The sequence below is a fragment of the Rhinolophus ferrumequinum genome, chromosome 23, assembly GCF_004115265.2.
Source record: "Rhinolophus ferrumequinum isolate MPI-CBG mRhiFer1 chromosome 23, mRhiFer1_v1.p, whole genome shotgun sequence".
NCBI lineage: Eukaryota > Metazoa > Chordata > Mammalia > Chiroptera > Rhinolophidae > Rhinolophus > Rhinolophus ferrumequinum.
The window spans coordinates 19,889,086-19,903,443 of record NC_046306.1 but is presented as its reverse complement, the minus strand read 5'-3'; the positions used below and the strand labels follow the sequence as shown (position 1 = coordinate 19,903,443).

General features: G+C 46.8%; 1 protein-coding gene across 1 annotated transcript in view; it reads right to left on the bottom strand.

Moving 5' to 3' along the window:
• Positions 1-14,358, bottom strand: part of LOC117016049 (fer-1-like protein 4) — a 31,697-nt gene that overhangs the window by 11,085 nt on the left and 6,254 nt on the right. The window contains exons 16-31 of the mRNA XM_033095074.1: positions 13,925-14,033; positions 13,553-13,733; positions 13,338-13,458; positions 12,794-12,894; positions 8,854-8,941; positions 8,657-8,773; positions 7,580-7,732; positions 6,549-6,702; positions 6,325-6,449; positions 5,761-5,895; positions 5,464-5,637; positions 4,895-5,011; positions 4,639-4,800; positions 1,729-1,924; positions 1,556-1,614; positions 1,328-1,459 (exon numbers count right to left, since the gene is read on the bottom strand). Coding sequence (XP_032950965.1) covers positions 1,328-1,459; positions 1,556-1,614; positions 1,729-1,924; positions 4,639-4,800; positions 4,895-5,011; positions 5,464-5,637; positions 5,761-5,895; positions 6,325-6,449; positions 6,549-6,702; positions 7,580-7,732; positions 8,657-8,773; positions 8,854-8,941; positions 12,794-12,894; positions 13,338-13,458; positions 13,553-13,733; positions 13,925-14,033 — 2,124 coding nt within the window. The remainder of the gene's footprint in view (positions 1-1,327; positions 1,460-1,555; positions 1,615-1,728; positions 1,925-4,638; positions 4,801-4,894; positions 5,012-5,463; positions 5,638-5,760; positions 5,896-6,324; positions 6,450-6,548; positions 6,703-7,579; positions 7,733-8,656; positions 8,774-8,853; positions 8,942-12,793; positions 12,895-13,337; positions 13,459-13,552; positions 13,734-13,924; positions 14,034-14,358) is intronic.

Genomic DNA, 14,358 nt, shown 5'->3' with positions numbered 1-14,358 from the left:
GGTAACCTCTGGCTACGTGTGTCCGTTGAACACTTGGAATGTGGTTAGTCCAAACTGAGATGTGCTATAAGTATAAAATACACATTTTAAAGACTTAGTATAGGCAGCCTGGGTGTCCATAGAATGAATGGACAAAAGGAGGTGGTATATATATACAATGGAATATTACGCAGCCGTGGAAGGGAACGTGTTCTTGGCATCTTCAGCAGCATGGATGGACCTGCAGGGTATTGTGCTGAGTGGAGTTTGTCAGACAGAGAAAGTCAGATGCAATGTGATTTTGCTTGTATGTGGAATCTAAAGAACAAAATAAACAAACCAACAAAACAGAAAAAATCTCATAGATAGAGAACAGTTTGATAGTTGCCAGATGGGAGGGGTTTGGGGGAAAGGTGAAAAAAGGGAAGGGATTAAGAAGTATGAATTGGTAGTTACAAAATAGTCATGGAGATGTAAAGTGAAGTATGGGAATGTAGTTGATAGTATGGTAATAACTATGTATAGTGCCAGGTGGATCCTAGACTAGTCAGGGGAATCTCTTCTTAAATTATATAAATGTCCAACCACTATGCTGTACACCTGAAATTAATACAAAATAATGTTGATGGTCAACTGTAATTGAAAAATTTAAAAGGGGGGGGAAAAGGTGAAGGGGAATAAGAGGTTCAAATTTCCAGGTGTAAAACAAATAAGTCATGGGGATGTAATGTAACTATAATATAATATAATATAATATAATGTAAATTCAATATAATGTAACTATATTGAATATAGTCAATTATATTGTGGTAGCCTGGTATGGTGTCAGATGGTTGCTGAACTTATCATGGAGATCACTTCCTCACATATATCAATGCTGAATAACTATGGTATACACCTGAAACTAACTGTAATATTGTATGTTAGCTATTTAATAAAATTTTTTTTAAAAAATACAGTATAAAATAAGAATGTACAACATCTCATTAATTTCTATAATGGTTACTTATGGAAATGATTTTTTCAGATATGATACATCTTTTTCTCTCAGATACATTAGGTTAAATAAAATATATTATTAAAATTAATTTTGCCTGTTTACTTTTTTTAAAGATGGCTACGCCAAATGTTAATTACATATGTGCTCTCATGATATTTCTGTTGGACAACACAGCTTTAGATCACGAAGTTGATAATCCCCAGCTTTTAGAATTGTTGTGATGATAAAAAAAAACAACTGTAATGTAGAGCTCTGAAAAACTGTAGAGCTCCACATTTGAAGAGATCCTTCTTGCCATTTAGCCTGCTCTGCCTCCAGCCCTCACCCTGAGACCCTCCTCTCCCCCACCTGCCCCTGGAGCTCCTGTAGCGATGCATAGTATTTGGACCACCAGTCGAGCTCTTCAGGATCTGGGATGTCCTGCTCCAGCTCTGGGCCTTGATCCAGAAGGCCTCTCAAGGGCAGCTTCTGCAGAGGAGCCTGCGGGAGAGTGAACTCAGCACCCATAACCCAGCACCACCTCCAGCCCTGCCAGCCCCTCCTCCACCCATCTCCCATATGCCATCACGTCATCACCTTCAGGAGCTGGCTGGGCATTCCTGCTTCAGCCACTAAGGGATGCAGGGCCTTCTGTCCTGAGAGAGGGGAAATGAGAACAGGAGGTGGTCGGTGAGTAGAAGTCAGACTCCATGCCCTACCTGCGGGTCCCCTGGAGCCCTCTCGGCCAGAAACCAGAGAAATGCCCTCACCTTGAAGTCCCTTGGGCACCAGGTCTCCTGTCTCCTCCTCTCCTTCCTCCTCGAGGGGATCCTCATGACCCCGGAGTGTGAATCGCAGCATGTGGGGGACAATGTGGGAACCCACGAGCACTGTACGCCCAAAGGCCCGGCGCTCAATCACCAGGATGCTGAGTGGGGGCTGCAGATAAGTCTGCTCTGGCAAATCCTAGGGGAGGAGGGATTGCCTGTGTCTCTGAAGACCTGGGGAGGTGGGCGAGGCTCCAGCAAAGACAGATGGAAAACCATACATTTAAATCTGCATTCTCAGCCCAGGTCTATCCCCAACTCATTGCGTCATCCCTGATTAGCCATTGCCTTCTCAGTCTGTTTCCCAGCTAAAAAAGAGACACAATCCTGGATTTGAAAAACTGTTGTAAGTATCAAATGATATAATAGATACAAAAGTACTCTGGCACCTTCAACGCGCTATCAGAAACGTGAAGTGGGTGTTGTTATTGTTATTATGGAAAGGACCAACGCTCAATGTGTTAATACAAATTTATGTATGCCCTTTAACCCAGGAATTCCATTTCTATCAATGGATCCTAAGGGGGAACAATAATCGTAATACTGTATTGCTGGGCTTATTTTACATATATGTGACAATTATAGCACAAAGGAGGCAGAAAAGAATGGAGCTAGAATGGAGAAAAGTTTCTATGATTTTACTGGAACTAAATTAGTATTAATCTGAAGTATATTGTGAAAAATCAGTATGCATATTGTAATCCCCAGAACCACAACTAAGTAAAGATCAACAAAGGAATTAAAGAGTACACTAATAAATATCTATTTAATACAAAAGAAGGTGGCAAAGGAGGAACAAAAATATGAATCATATAGAAAACATATAGCAAAATGGCAGATGTAAATCCAACCATATAAAAAAAATAACATCAGGGCGGCTGGATGACTCAGATGGTTACAGCGCGAGCCCTTAACAACAGGGTTGCTGATTCAATTCCCACATGGGCCAGTGAGCTGCGCCCTCCACAACTAGATTGAAGACAACGAGCTGCCGCTGAGCTGCTGGAGGGGCGGCCGGATGGCTCAGTTGGTTAGAGCACGAGCTCTCAACAACAAGGTTGCCGGTTCAATTCCCACATGGGATGATGGGCTGCGCCCCCTGCAACTAAGATTGAAAACGGTGACTGGACCTGGAGCTGAGCCGCGCCCTCCACAACTAGATTGAAGGACAATGTTGAAGCTGATGGGTCCTGGAAAAACATACTGTTCCCCAATATTCCCCAATTAAAAAAATAAATTAAAAAAATAACATCAAACGTGACCCATATTAAACACTTCAATTGAAAGGCAGAGATTATTTACTGGATTTAAAAAACAAGATGCAACTGCATGCTGTCCAAGAGACACTCTTTAGAAAGACACATAGAGGTTGAAAGTAAAAGGATGGGGAAAGATACGTCATGCAAACAATAGCCATAGAGAACTACAGTAGCTGTCTATCCTATTAGACAAAATAGAAATTAAGACAAAAAAAGTTTACTAAAGAGGGACATTTTATAAACAGGTCAATTCATCAGGAAGCTACAACGATTTTAAACATGTATGTACCTAATAATAGAACCTCAAAATACAAGAACTAAAAAGTGACAAAATCAAATATATGGTGATGGAAGGAGAACTGACTCTGGGTGGTGAACACACAACGGGATTTATAGATGATGTAATACAGAATTGTACACCTGAAATCTATGTAATTTTACTAACAATTGTCACCCCAATACTTTTTTTTTTAAAGTGACAAAAATAAAGGGAGAAACAAATCATTCAACAACAACGGTTGGAGACTTCAGTACCATATTCTCAATAATGGATAGAAGAAATAGACAGAATATCATCAAGAAGGCTGAATAACACTGTCAACCATCTTGACCTCACTGACATCTATAGAAGACAGCACATTTTTTTTTCAAGTACACAATGGAAAAAGGGATGCATGTTCCCCAATTTGAACTATAAAATGGGAAATGAGGGGAAATGCGCCATGAAAGTTCAATGAGCAAACTGCTTTCAGTTTCATCATCTTATAACACAATGAAATTTTCAAACTGAGAACTGCTACATGTGGAACAGAATCATGAAATCGTGTTGGGCTTATCGCTGCTGTTATTATTGTTGTGTTGTTGTTTGCCTCCTTGCTGTCTGGTACCAGTGTTTTGGCCTCGTCACCCCCTTACAAAACCCTTTCGCTAAGATTCTTTCTGTCATTGCCTCCTCATAGCTCTCCCTCAAAGGAGGCATTTGGTGTATTTCCTTCAACGTTTTTCCTTTTGTACTTGTTATTCCCTTTTATAAATTAAAAAAAAAACACAAAAAAAACTTGAAGCTTAAATTAGACAAGTGATTTGACAAGTTCCTGAGTGACAATGCCAGAATTGGTCAATACTACAAAAATTACAAAGAACACACAAAGAATGTATTTTAATTCTCATCCCCTGGTGTCTCTGAGACTAGGTACATTCGTTCAGACTCATACTTCATGACACTTGGCTAATCCACTAACTCAACAGAGCCAAGAGAGCACTACCAGTTCAGGGATTCATCCAGGGATCAGCAAACTATAACCTATAAGCCAAATCTGGCTCACTGCCAGTTTTTGTAAATAAAGTTTTATTGCAACAGAGTCATATTTATTCATTTACTTGTTGTCTATCGATGTTTACATGCTACAATGACAGAGTTAAGTAATCGCAGCTGAAACTGTATGGCTCATATAGCCTAAAATATTTACCATCTGGCCCTTTATAAAAAGTGTGGTGACTTCTGAATCTAAGACATCCAGCCTGGAATTCACTATCCCACTGTCCGCTTTCATTTCTCAGCCCAACATTTCTTGCCCCCAGTTCATGTCCTCACCACCGTCAGATGCCTCACGAGCTCAGTGAAATTGGGGTTCTCACGGTAACTGGCCAGGATCTCGGATTCCACACGGTGCCCTGCCACCTCCAGCACAACCTGGGGCTGCTCTACCTCGAACAGATGCACGCGGCCGAGGCCCCTCAAACCCCAGAACAGCACCTAGGTTCAGGAAGTGGGATATTCAGGGGCTTGCACCCGACAGAGGGGCCCCCAGATGTGGGGGAAGGTAGGGGATGTGAGTGCCTGGTGCTACCTCAACACGGAACTCCCTGAGCACTGGGCGCACATGGAGTGGCAGGGACAGGCGTCCGGAGAGGGGCTCAACCAGGGGCGTCAGGTCCTGAGGCTCCACATCACTGGGCACTGAGGGCTGCAGGGGCAAGAGGTCAGAGGTGAAAGAGGAAGCAGACCAAAGCAGGGAAATCCTGGGCTCAGGAAAGAAAAATGAAGAGCTGCTGGTGAACTATAACTCCAGTGGGCCCGGGCCAGGCTGGATTGGCAGGAGGGGGGTGTCTAGGAAACAGCCATGTACAGGAAGGGTGGGTGGGTATCGGAGGCATGAGGATCAAACTACAGCCTGGGTTCTCTAGGGTTGGAGGCCTGGCAAGGTGAACCCAGGGAATGTCTACTGCTAGTGTTATCTGGAGTCAGGAGGTCCAATGAGGTGACCCCAGGACAGATTTGCAGCCTGCATTCTTTAGGGGTCAGGGAATCGGAGGGATAACCCTGGAACACGCCCATGTTCTGTAGTCCCTGGGGTTGGATGACTTGATTGAATAACAGGAGGAATAGCCTGTACCAGCTAGGTTACGGCCCTCTGACCTCCAGCTGGCCACTGTAGTCCAGTTCAATGAGTTCAAAGGTGGCGATGAGCTCTCCAGCTGCCCGGGGCCCCTTCCTCAGGGGGAAGAACTGCAGCTCAGGGCATTGATAAGGATCCTCCATCAGCTTGACCTTAGGAGCAGCCAATGCCCGGCCTAGAAACACAGGGGGGCCCTACAGGGAGCAAGACAGTGAAGACAAAAGTGGAAGAGGCTCAGGAGCCAAGGGAGGGGGCATCAAGACAAGGAATGGGGGCGCACTGGAACGGGGACCAGGTAGGGTCCAGGCCACACTCACAAACTTATTGTGGTCAAAGACATTGACGACCACTAATGGAGGCTCTTGCTGCAGGTGCTCCCTTCTCCCGTCCACGATCAACTGATCGAACACCAGGAGCTCATCCCACAGGGGGCTCAGTGTCTGCTCCAGGACCTTGGGGGTCATGCAGGGAAAGAGGCAATGGCAGGCCTCCGAAGAAGGCTCCCAACACACAGCGCAGTGAACAGCACTGCCCTAAAGTAATGCTTCAAATAACTGTTTATCACAAAAAGCACAAGAATGTGGTGAAGATGACAGCATCTTTCAGATTGGTGTTGGAGCCTGCCCTCCCAGCCCCGGTCTCTCCTTCCTGTAATCTGCCAACCTCAGAGCTAGTCTTAAAGTCAACCCCAGAGAACAACTCTTCACCCCTAAAGACCCACCAGGTCTACACTACACCCTAAATCAGGGCAGTCCGATTCAATCTCCTGTCCTGAAAATCCAGGGCAGGAAGAGAGATATGGGGCTTGTGGAAAAAAGCACGGTACCTACCCCACCTTGTCTCCTAGCACCCCTCTGCTCACACCCCAGCCCAGCCCTCACCCGTGTCATCTGGCACTGGGTAGAGATGATGACTCGAGCAAAGGGATCCGAGAGCCCACTGTCATCTGCTGCCAATACACCTCGGGCCTGGTACAAGTGAGCCCGGAGCTGGAAGTAGCTGAAGTCTGGGGTGCGGGAAGGAAGGGGCATGTTTGCTCAGGGGACCACTGGAGTGCCTTACCCAGACCCCAGCCTGGGCGCACTGGCCCCACCCCCATTCTCACCATCCCGGTGCAGGCTGTGCGGCAGCCCCACAGAGGGCTCAGGCAGCAGGTCCAGAGGGAGCTCTGAGGTACAGGCCTTCGCTTGCTTGCCCAGCCCCAGCCATAGGAAGAGCTCCAGCTTGGCAGAGACCTCACCAGGGGCTGCCCCAGGTGCCTGTTGTGAGAAAGAGGCAATGTTAGGGCCCACCTCTTATTACCCCAGCTAGACCAATAGCCCTGGTCCTCTGGGGTGTACCCCTACTCTCTGTACTGCCAGACTGCAGCGCAGCTCCCTAATCCAAAGAGCATTCCCTGTACCTCACCCTTGTACCCCACTTCATGCTCTCCATCCAATACCCATTGCCCTGATGCTCCTATTATGTATATGTCCTGCCTAACACTGATACTTCCTATACTCCAAAACCCATACCCCCAAACTATACCCTGAGCTCTGCACTCCTATACCCCACACTCTACCCACTCTGTCCCCTCATCCTCAACACATTTAGATGCCCTGTCCCTTATCCCAGTGATCATGGCTTCTCACCACTAGGAATCCCTGTTGGTGTCTTTTCCAGGGACACCTCATTCAGGAATATTTTGCCCCCAAATCAGTTGTACTTAATAAGGAACTAACCAATCACTTGCCCACTTTCATTACCCTGCCCATCTGTCAGAGCCTAGTCAGCAAAAGGGCCAGTTCAGGGCCAGAGCTAACAAAATTTGGTATTTATCTCATGTCAAAGCTGATCTAGGTAAAGGCACAATCTCCTTTTGGCATTTGGATAATTGAAAAGAGTTTGGGTATACATTAAGAATAATAACTCTAAAATAATTAAAAATTGTACATATTTTTTAAATGAAAAATTTTTAATGTAATTTTTTTAATTAAAAAATTTTAATTAAATTTTTTTTAAGTATTTCTAAATTAAAGCAAAAGAGTTTGGGGAACTCTCAGTTGGGAGCCACAGGCCTTTACCTCATGACCACCTGCCCTGTGAGCTTCCCCCCACTTCAGATCCCAGCACCCTCATATGCCAGGCCCCACTCACTGTGAGTAGCAAAGTCTGGATCTTCCCACAGTCCTGACCTCGTTCTTCTTCGACCACAGAGAACAGCACATCCTGGGCTGGGATGCGGGCCCAGGCTACACGGCGCTGCCCACTGAGCATCCAAACCAGCACGTCTGGGAGGGGAGGCTGGGGCTGCAAGCAGAGAATTGGATCACTGAGGTGGCTTTGGAGCTGAGACCACCTGCTTCCACAGCTTCCACTGAATGGATGGACCAAATATCCAGCTCCAGCTGAAGTTACCCATCTTTTAATTCTGTGTACTTTTCCCACTAGATCTTTGAGACTTAGAGGTAGCAAAGTTTTCTTATACAGGTAACAGAAAGCAATAAACAAATATAAGAGAAATATTAGATAACTTAGACTTCATCAAAACTTTCTGGAAATATGTTATTTATTTTAGCCTCTACTATTTTTATACAAAAATCTAGGTACATAATAAAAAATTACAAGGCATAGGAAAATAAAAAATAAAAACACCTGACTCATGGTCAAGAGAAGAAATAATCATTAGTAGACCCAGGGGTCAAAACTTCTTGTGCCTTTGGAAGCACTGTGCTTCAAAGTGAGGCAGAACTGGCTTTAAACTCCAGCTCTGCTACTTAACCAGCTACATGGTGGACCAGTCATTTTTCCTCTCTAAGCCTCAGTTTCTGCACCTGTCAAAAGGAGTAATGTCTTTCCAAAGTTGTTGGAACGATCACACAAGATGACATATGCAAATGCTTAGCAGAGGAAACATTTCAAAAATGTGATCTCCCTTCACCCTTCACACACTTAGTGTTCAGAGCTTTAGACCAGAGAAGTCATGCCAAGGAAACGGACTCTCCTATCTTCATCCAAAGAGATCCTTCATGTTCCCTGCATTCCTGCTGGGCCCTAGAACACTCTTCATGCTCAGCTGCTCCAAATGGAACTTGGTCCTATGCCCAGAGCAAGGCGTCCCATGGCCTAGTTTCAATCCACAGGACAAATATTAGGTCACCCCTGCCCAGAGGCCTCTGAAAAGCTTAGGGGAAAGGGTATTCAGGGTGGGGAAATCAGTGGGTGAGGCATTACCTCCTGGGCCAGGAAGTGCAGTTTTGCCAGGAGCTTCTTGGCCAGTGCCACCTTCTCTTGTACATTGCCCCGTCTCAGGCCCCGTAAAAGGCGCAGTCCTTGTTTTGCCAACAGGTTCTGGAAGGGCATGGAAAGAACATGAGTGGAGGGCCCTGTTGGCTGCCCTTGATCCCCCGTCCCTCCCTGGTGGCCCGTACCAGGCTATGCACCAGCAGTTTCCCTCGGCATCGATCCAGGGCGTTGGGTCGGGTCATTGTTCTGCGCTCAGCACCATGGCAAAACTGTCTGCAGCATCAGAGGCAGGTGGGAGTCAAAGGAGGGAACACTGACCCTTAGTGCTACCTCCCCCAGAGGAGGTCTCCCCCACCCAGAGTCCCACATAGCCCCTCTCAGTCTTGCTCTCAAAGGGCACTCTTCCTCAACCAAGGATGGCTTCTGTGTTTAGACCACTCCTAATTCATTGAGGCCGGCCTCACCTTTGAGCCCCAGAACTCATTAGTATTGAACTATCTCCTACCGTGGCTACTGAAAGTGTGGCCCAGGACCAACAACATGGCAGCACCCAGTTAGAAATGCAGACTTTCAGCCCCATCCCCGACCTGTTGTCAGAATCAGAATGTTTACACCCTGGGGGACTCATATGCACACTAAAGGCTCTGATGGGCTGTGCTGGACATTTCAAACACATTGACTAAATACAGCCAAACATTAGCTGCCCTAATCAAACGCATGATTTCCAATGACTGCCCACACTCCCCCACCAACCCACCCCCCCAAAAAAAAACCCTGGTTTACTCCAAAACCTCATAGTCACCCTTTACTGCTTTTTCTTTCTCTCACATTCCACATCAATCCATCAGCATGATATTTAGGCTCTACCTTCAAAATATTTCTGAAATCGACCACTTTTCTCCTTTTCCAGGACCACCGTTGTCCAAGCCACCATCATTTCTCATCTAGGATTCTTGTAACAGCCTCCTCGCTGCTCTACCTATTTCCACTCTTACTCCCTCTCCTACAGAATATTCTCAATACAACAACCACAATGCTCTCCTGACCATTTCACTCCTCTCCAGAGGTTTCTCATCTCAGAATACAAAACAAAGCTTTCAAAACAGCCTGAAAGGCCCTACATGATCTGGCTCCCTTTATCTCCTTGTCCTCATCAAACATTACTCTCCTCTCATGCACAGCCCTACAGACGTTTTGCTCCTCCATGAATACACCAAGCCCATTACTACCTTAGGGCCTTTGGGTTAGCCACTCCCTCTGCTAGAATGTTCTACCCCTAGATCTTTGCATGGTTCACTCTCCTTCTTCATTCAGGTCTTTGCTCAAATGTTACCTCCTTACAGGCCCTCCCTGGTCATCTGGTCTAAACAGCCCCTGCTGCTCTCTCTGTCCTCACATCCTGCTTTATCTGTCTCTCTAAATAGAAAGTAAATCAGAGCAGGGACTTCCTATTGATTACCACTGTATCCTCAGGGCCTGGCATCTACTAGAGGCTCAAAATAAGTTGTTGGATAAAGTAAAATGATTTTTGAGACATGATATTGTAGGCCCGTTTTGACCCCCAATGATTTCTTAAGTTTCTGTCATGGGAATTTTCAAAATATATAAAATAAATGACTCCAAGGATTTTCCACCTGATACTGCTCCCAGAGGTTATACTTTTAGCCAATTAATGCTCTTTGCTCCAAGAACAAAGAGGAACCTAGGAACATTTGCTATTGATTGAAAATTGACAGGAGAATCCAATCTTGACAAGATTCAGATCCACAAAACTAGATTCAGGGAAACTGGATCTGGTAGAAATAATAGCCACAAAAGAAAACCACATTGGCCAAAGCTATAAATAGTGAAATATGATATGGGCAAAACTTTTATTGATATTTCCCTGCTGCCAAAGAATAATTTCAGTAATAAAATAAGTTCAGTAAAGTGAAAGTGTAAATAGTTTGATTGTAAAATATAGAAAATCAAGCAAGGAATTAAATTGGATTAAAGGTGGTTGCTCTTTAGGAGACATAGACAACATAGACAGAGAAGAGAGCCTTACAATGATGCCCTGGGACATATATACACAGACATTTGGAACATTTAGAGGTGAAGAAGAAGAGAGGAAGGCAGCAAAACTGATGAGAAGAAATGGGCAGGGAAGCAGAAGGAAAACCAAGGGCATGGAAGTCAATAACAGAGCTTTTCAAGAAGGAGGGTGGGGACTGCAGTGTCCCCTGACACCGAAAGATTGACTGAGGTGAGGACAGAAAAGGGATCACATACACCGACCAGCTCCTTGGCTGAGTCCCCCACTCTGCCTCTAAAGGCTGGAGCTCTCCAGGTCCTCATATTTCTCTTTTCTCTGCTCCCTAGATGATCTTATCCAGTTCCATCTATATATCGATGGCTCCCAAGTTTGGAGCCATCCAAACTTGGAGAGTCCAGCCTAGAACTCTCCTCAGAACTCAACTGATACAGATAACTGCCTAGCAGATGTGTCTACTTATAAGTCTAACAGATATTTATCTAAAAGTTAACACATCCAAAAATGAGCTTCTGATATTCCTTTCACTCCCATCAGACCTTATTTTCCATAGCTCAGTAAATAGCACAATCTACACAGTTGTGCAAGCCAATAGCTTGGGAGTCATTCATGATTCTTCTTACCATGTTTTCCTCATTCCTCTGTACCTATCCATTAGCAAGTCCTGAGGTGTCACCTCCAAAGTCCAAAATTGCTCTTGAATCCATTCATGTCACTCTACGTCCACTGCAACCACCCTAGATTCAATTCATCATCATTGGTCACCTGGATTATTACAATGCCCTCTTTAGTAATCTCTCGGGTTCCTCTCTTATATCATCACCCCCCCCAACACTGATCCTTTTAAAGGATAACTTAGAGCATATCCCTGCTCTTTTCAAAACCTTCAGTGACTCCTCATCTCAAGCACAGAAGAAGCCAAGGTCATTACGACAAGGTTCCTACATGCCTCTCCCATCATCATCCTCCTTTCCCCTCACCCTCCAGTCTCATCTACTCTGCTCACTCTGCTGTAGTCACACTGTTTCCCTTGGTCTTCCTCAAACACATAAAGCATGCTTCACCTCAGGGCCTTTGCACATGCTGTCCCTGTTGCTTGGAACACTCTTACAGACATGGCTTCCTCCTTCCTCTTCTTCATGTTAACTTCACAGTGGCCTCCCCTTGCCACCCTTTCTAAAATTGCAACACCTCTCTCTTTCCTATTTCCTTGCTTTATTCTCTCTCTTTAACATTTATCCTTATCATACTTCTTAAACTTCTACCTTTTTGTATACCTGTTTTTAATCTGTGTCCCCATCCAGCCTCTACCACCAGAATGTAAGTTTCAGGAATTTTTATGGGCAAGAATGCTTTTTCACTGCTATTCCTATGCCTAAAACAGTGTCTAGCATAGTAAGTGTCATAAATATTTACTGAATAAATGGATTAATAATTCTTTGTTCCTAGGTTCCTCTTTGTTCTTCGAGCAAAGAGGATCAGAAAAACACTGAACCTAAGTGGAGCAGGTTATGGAATTCAGGTCAGTGAACGTCAAAGACGGAAGTGACTAGAACAAGTTTATATGGTTATATAAGGACCTGGTAACTAGAGACCAGTTGATACTGCAGGAGAGAAAGTGGATAATTGCAGAGCTAATTCCTGCAGTAGGTGAGAGGAGATGAAATCAAGACCACAGCTGTGCCTATGGGAGCAGGGATACTTCCTGAGCTATAGCAAGAAGGAAGGAGAGTAGATGGATACAAATTGGCAAAGGTGGTAGAATGGATGGAAGAAGGTGAGGCTTCTGTTTTCTCCATGAAGTAAGAGAGGAGATCATTAGCTGCAACAAATCTGGAGAAAAGGAACAAGGAAGATTTGAGGAGAGGTGAAAAGGCATAAGATTCTAGGAGCATGGGGAAAGGGAGTTTATTGGAGGGGACTGGCCTAACCCCCCAAAATTCCCATCAAGCTCCCTCCATCTGGACAATCATCTCCTTCTCATTCTTGGGTAAAGCTAAGGTAAATGAAGCTTCCAACCGCCCTTGGATCCAAACCGCCAACACGAGTCTCCCTCACCCTGGAGTTGGCCCAGAGACAGGTTCTCAGCTCACCTGCTCCCAGCCACCAGCTCTTCCAGCGCCTGTTTGAGCCGTGTGCAGGCGCCAAGCCCCGGCCTGCGCTGCAGAGTCTCAACCTCCTGGAGCCCCTGGTCCTGCACAACGGAGGGAGAGGGTCAGAGTCATGAGAGGACCAGAATCCGACCTCTTTTAAACCACACTCTCACCCAGGACGCCCCCACTCACGACAGCACCTCTTGGCCCTGCCTGTCTTTGGCTCCAAATGGTTGGTGGACCCGATTTTCTAGAACCTCACTGCCTCCGTTCCTCTGGATTCCGGCTCCTAGTAGCTCTACCCATGTCCTTCTCCGGCCCCTTCCTGGGTCCAACAATGTTGGATCTCCGTCCTCCCACAATTCTGGCCTCCTCAGTGCGCCCATGAGCTGTGCTCTTTGGCCCTCAGGCCTTGCACCAATCAGGTGCTGGTTCCCTGGTGTTCTACCCGTTAGTCCTGCTCCATAGCTCCCTTCAAAGGCTGCGGTCTCCCGGACGCCCCAGCGTCCTGGCCTCTCCCTGTGGGCGCCCGCCTTTCTCTCACCAGCCTTTCAGCCACTTTCCGCACGCAGTTACTGCTATGCAGGCGCCATGTGTGATTCTCCCAGCGGCTCCACACGTGCATGCATGGCTTTCGGTGACGCAGGGGCAGACAGAGGTATGACCTGGTCCCGGTGGAGAGGAGAAGAGGCTGCGAGGGGCAGTCCTGGGCCGCTGGGATCCCCCAAAGCCCTCCTTCCATCCACCAGGAACACTCACCCGCTGCCGTCCATGGGCTCAGGCCGCTGAGCAGGGGTTCCCAGCTTCCTCTCCTCTTCCTCCTCCAGCCTGATTCCCACATCGGACTCCAGCAGAAGCTGTGCCTCCCCCGCGGCGCCCTCAGTTCCCTCCCCAGCCCTGGACCCTCGGCCCAATTGCTCCTCCTGGCGGCCTGCGCGACCTGCCCAGAGCAGCAAGAGTCAGCGGGCACCAGGCTGAGGGGCTGACCCCTCCCTCAACCTCCTCTGCTTCAAAAGAAATCTGAGCCCACCCCTTACTGAAGGTCAACTGTGCGTTCCGGGGGCCTAAGTCTGGAACAAGGGTGGCCACCCTCAAACCCACGACCCTCAGGGATTCCGCTAAGCCACACACCAATGGAGATCTCCAAGCTGATGGGCTGGGAGGCCACAGTGGGGTCAATCATGGTAGCCTCGAAGAGCACACCAAAAAGCAGGAAGTCTTCGCAGGGTGCCAGGGTGCTCTGGGGAAGGTGGGTCAGGCTGGAGTCAGCCCCCACCCTCCCAGGCTATAGCCCACACTATGCTTGGCCACAATGCCCACAGAAAGACACTGCAACCGAAGCCTGGAAGAGTCACTGCAGGTATCCTACCTCCCTTTCTGTCACTTGCAGCACCAACCCACTAGACTTGGGGCTTAGTCCTCTCTGGCCCACCTCTGATTTGTCAGTCCCCTGCCCCCCACATGCACAAGAACACATGCGGACACGCACTGCAGTTTTCACCTAGGCCCCTAAACTGAGACACACACACCCTCACTCCTGTGTTTAATGCCTGGGAGCCCGTCAC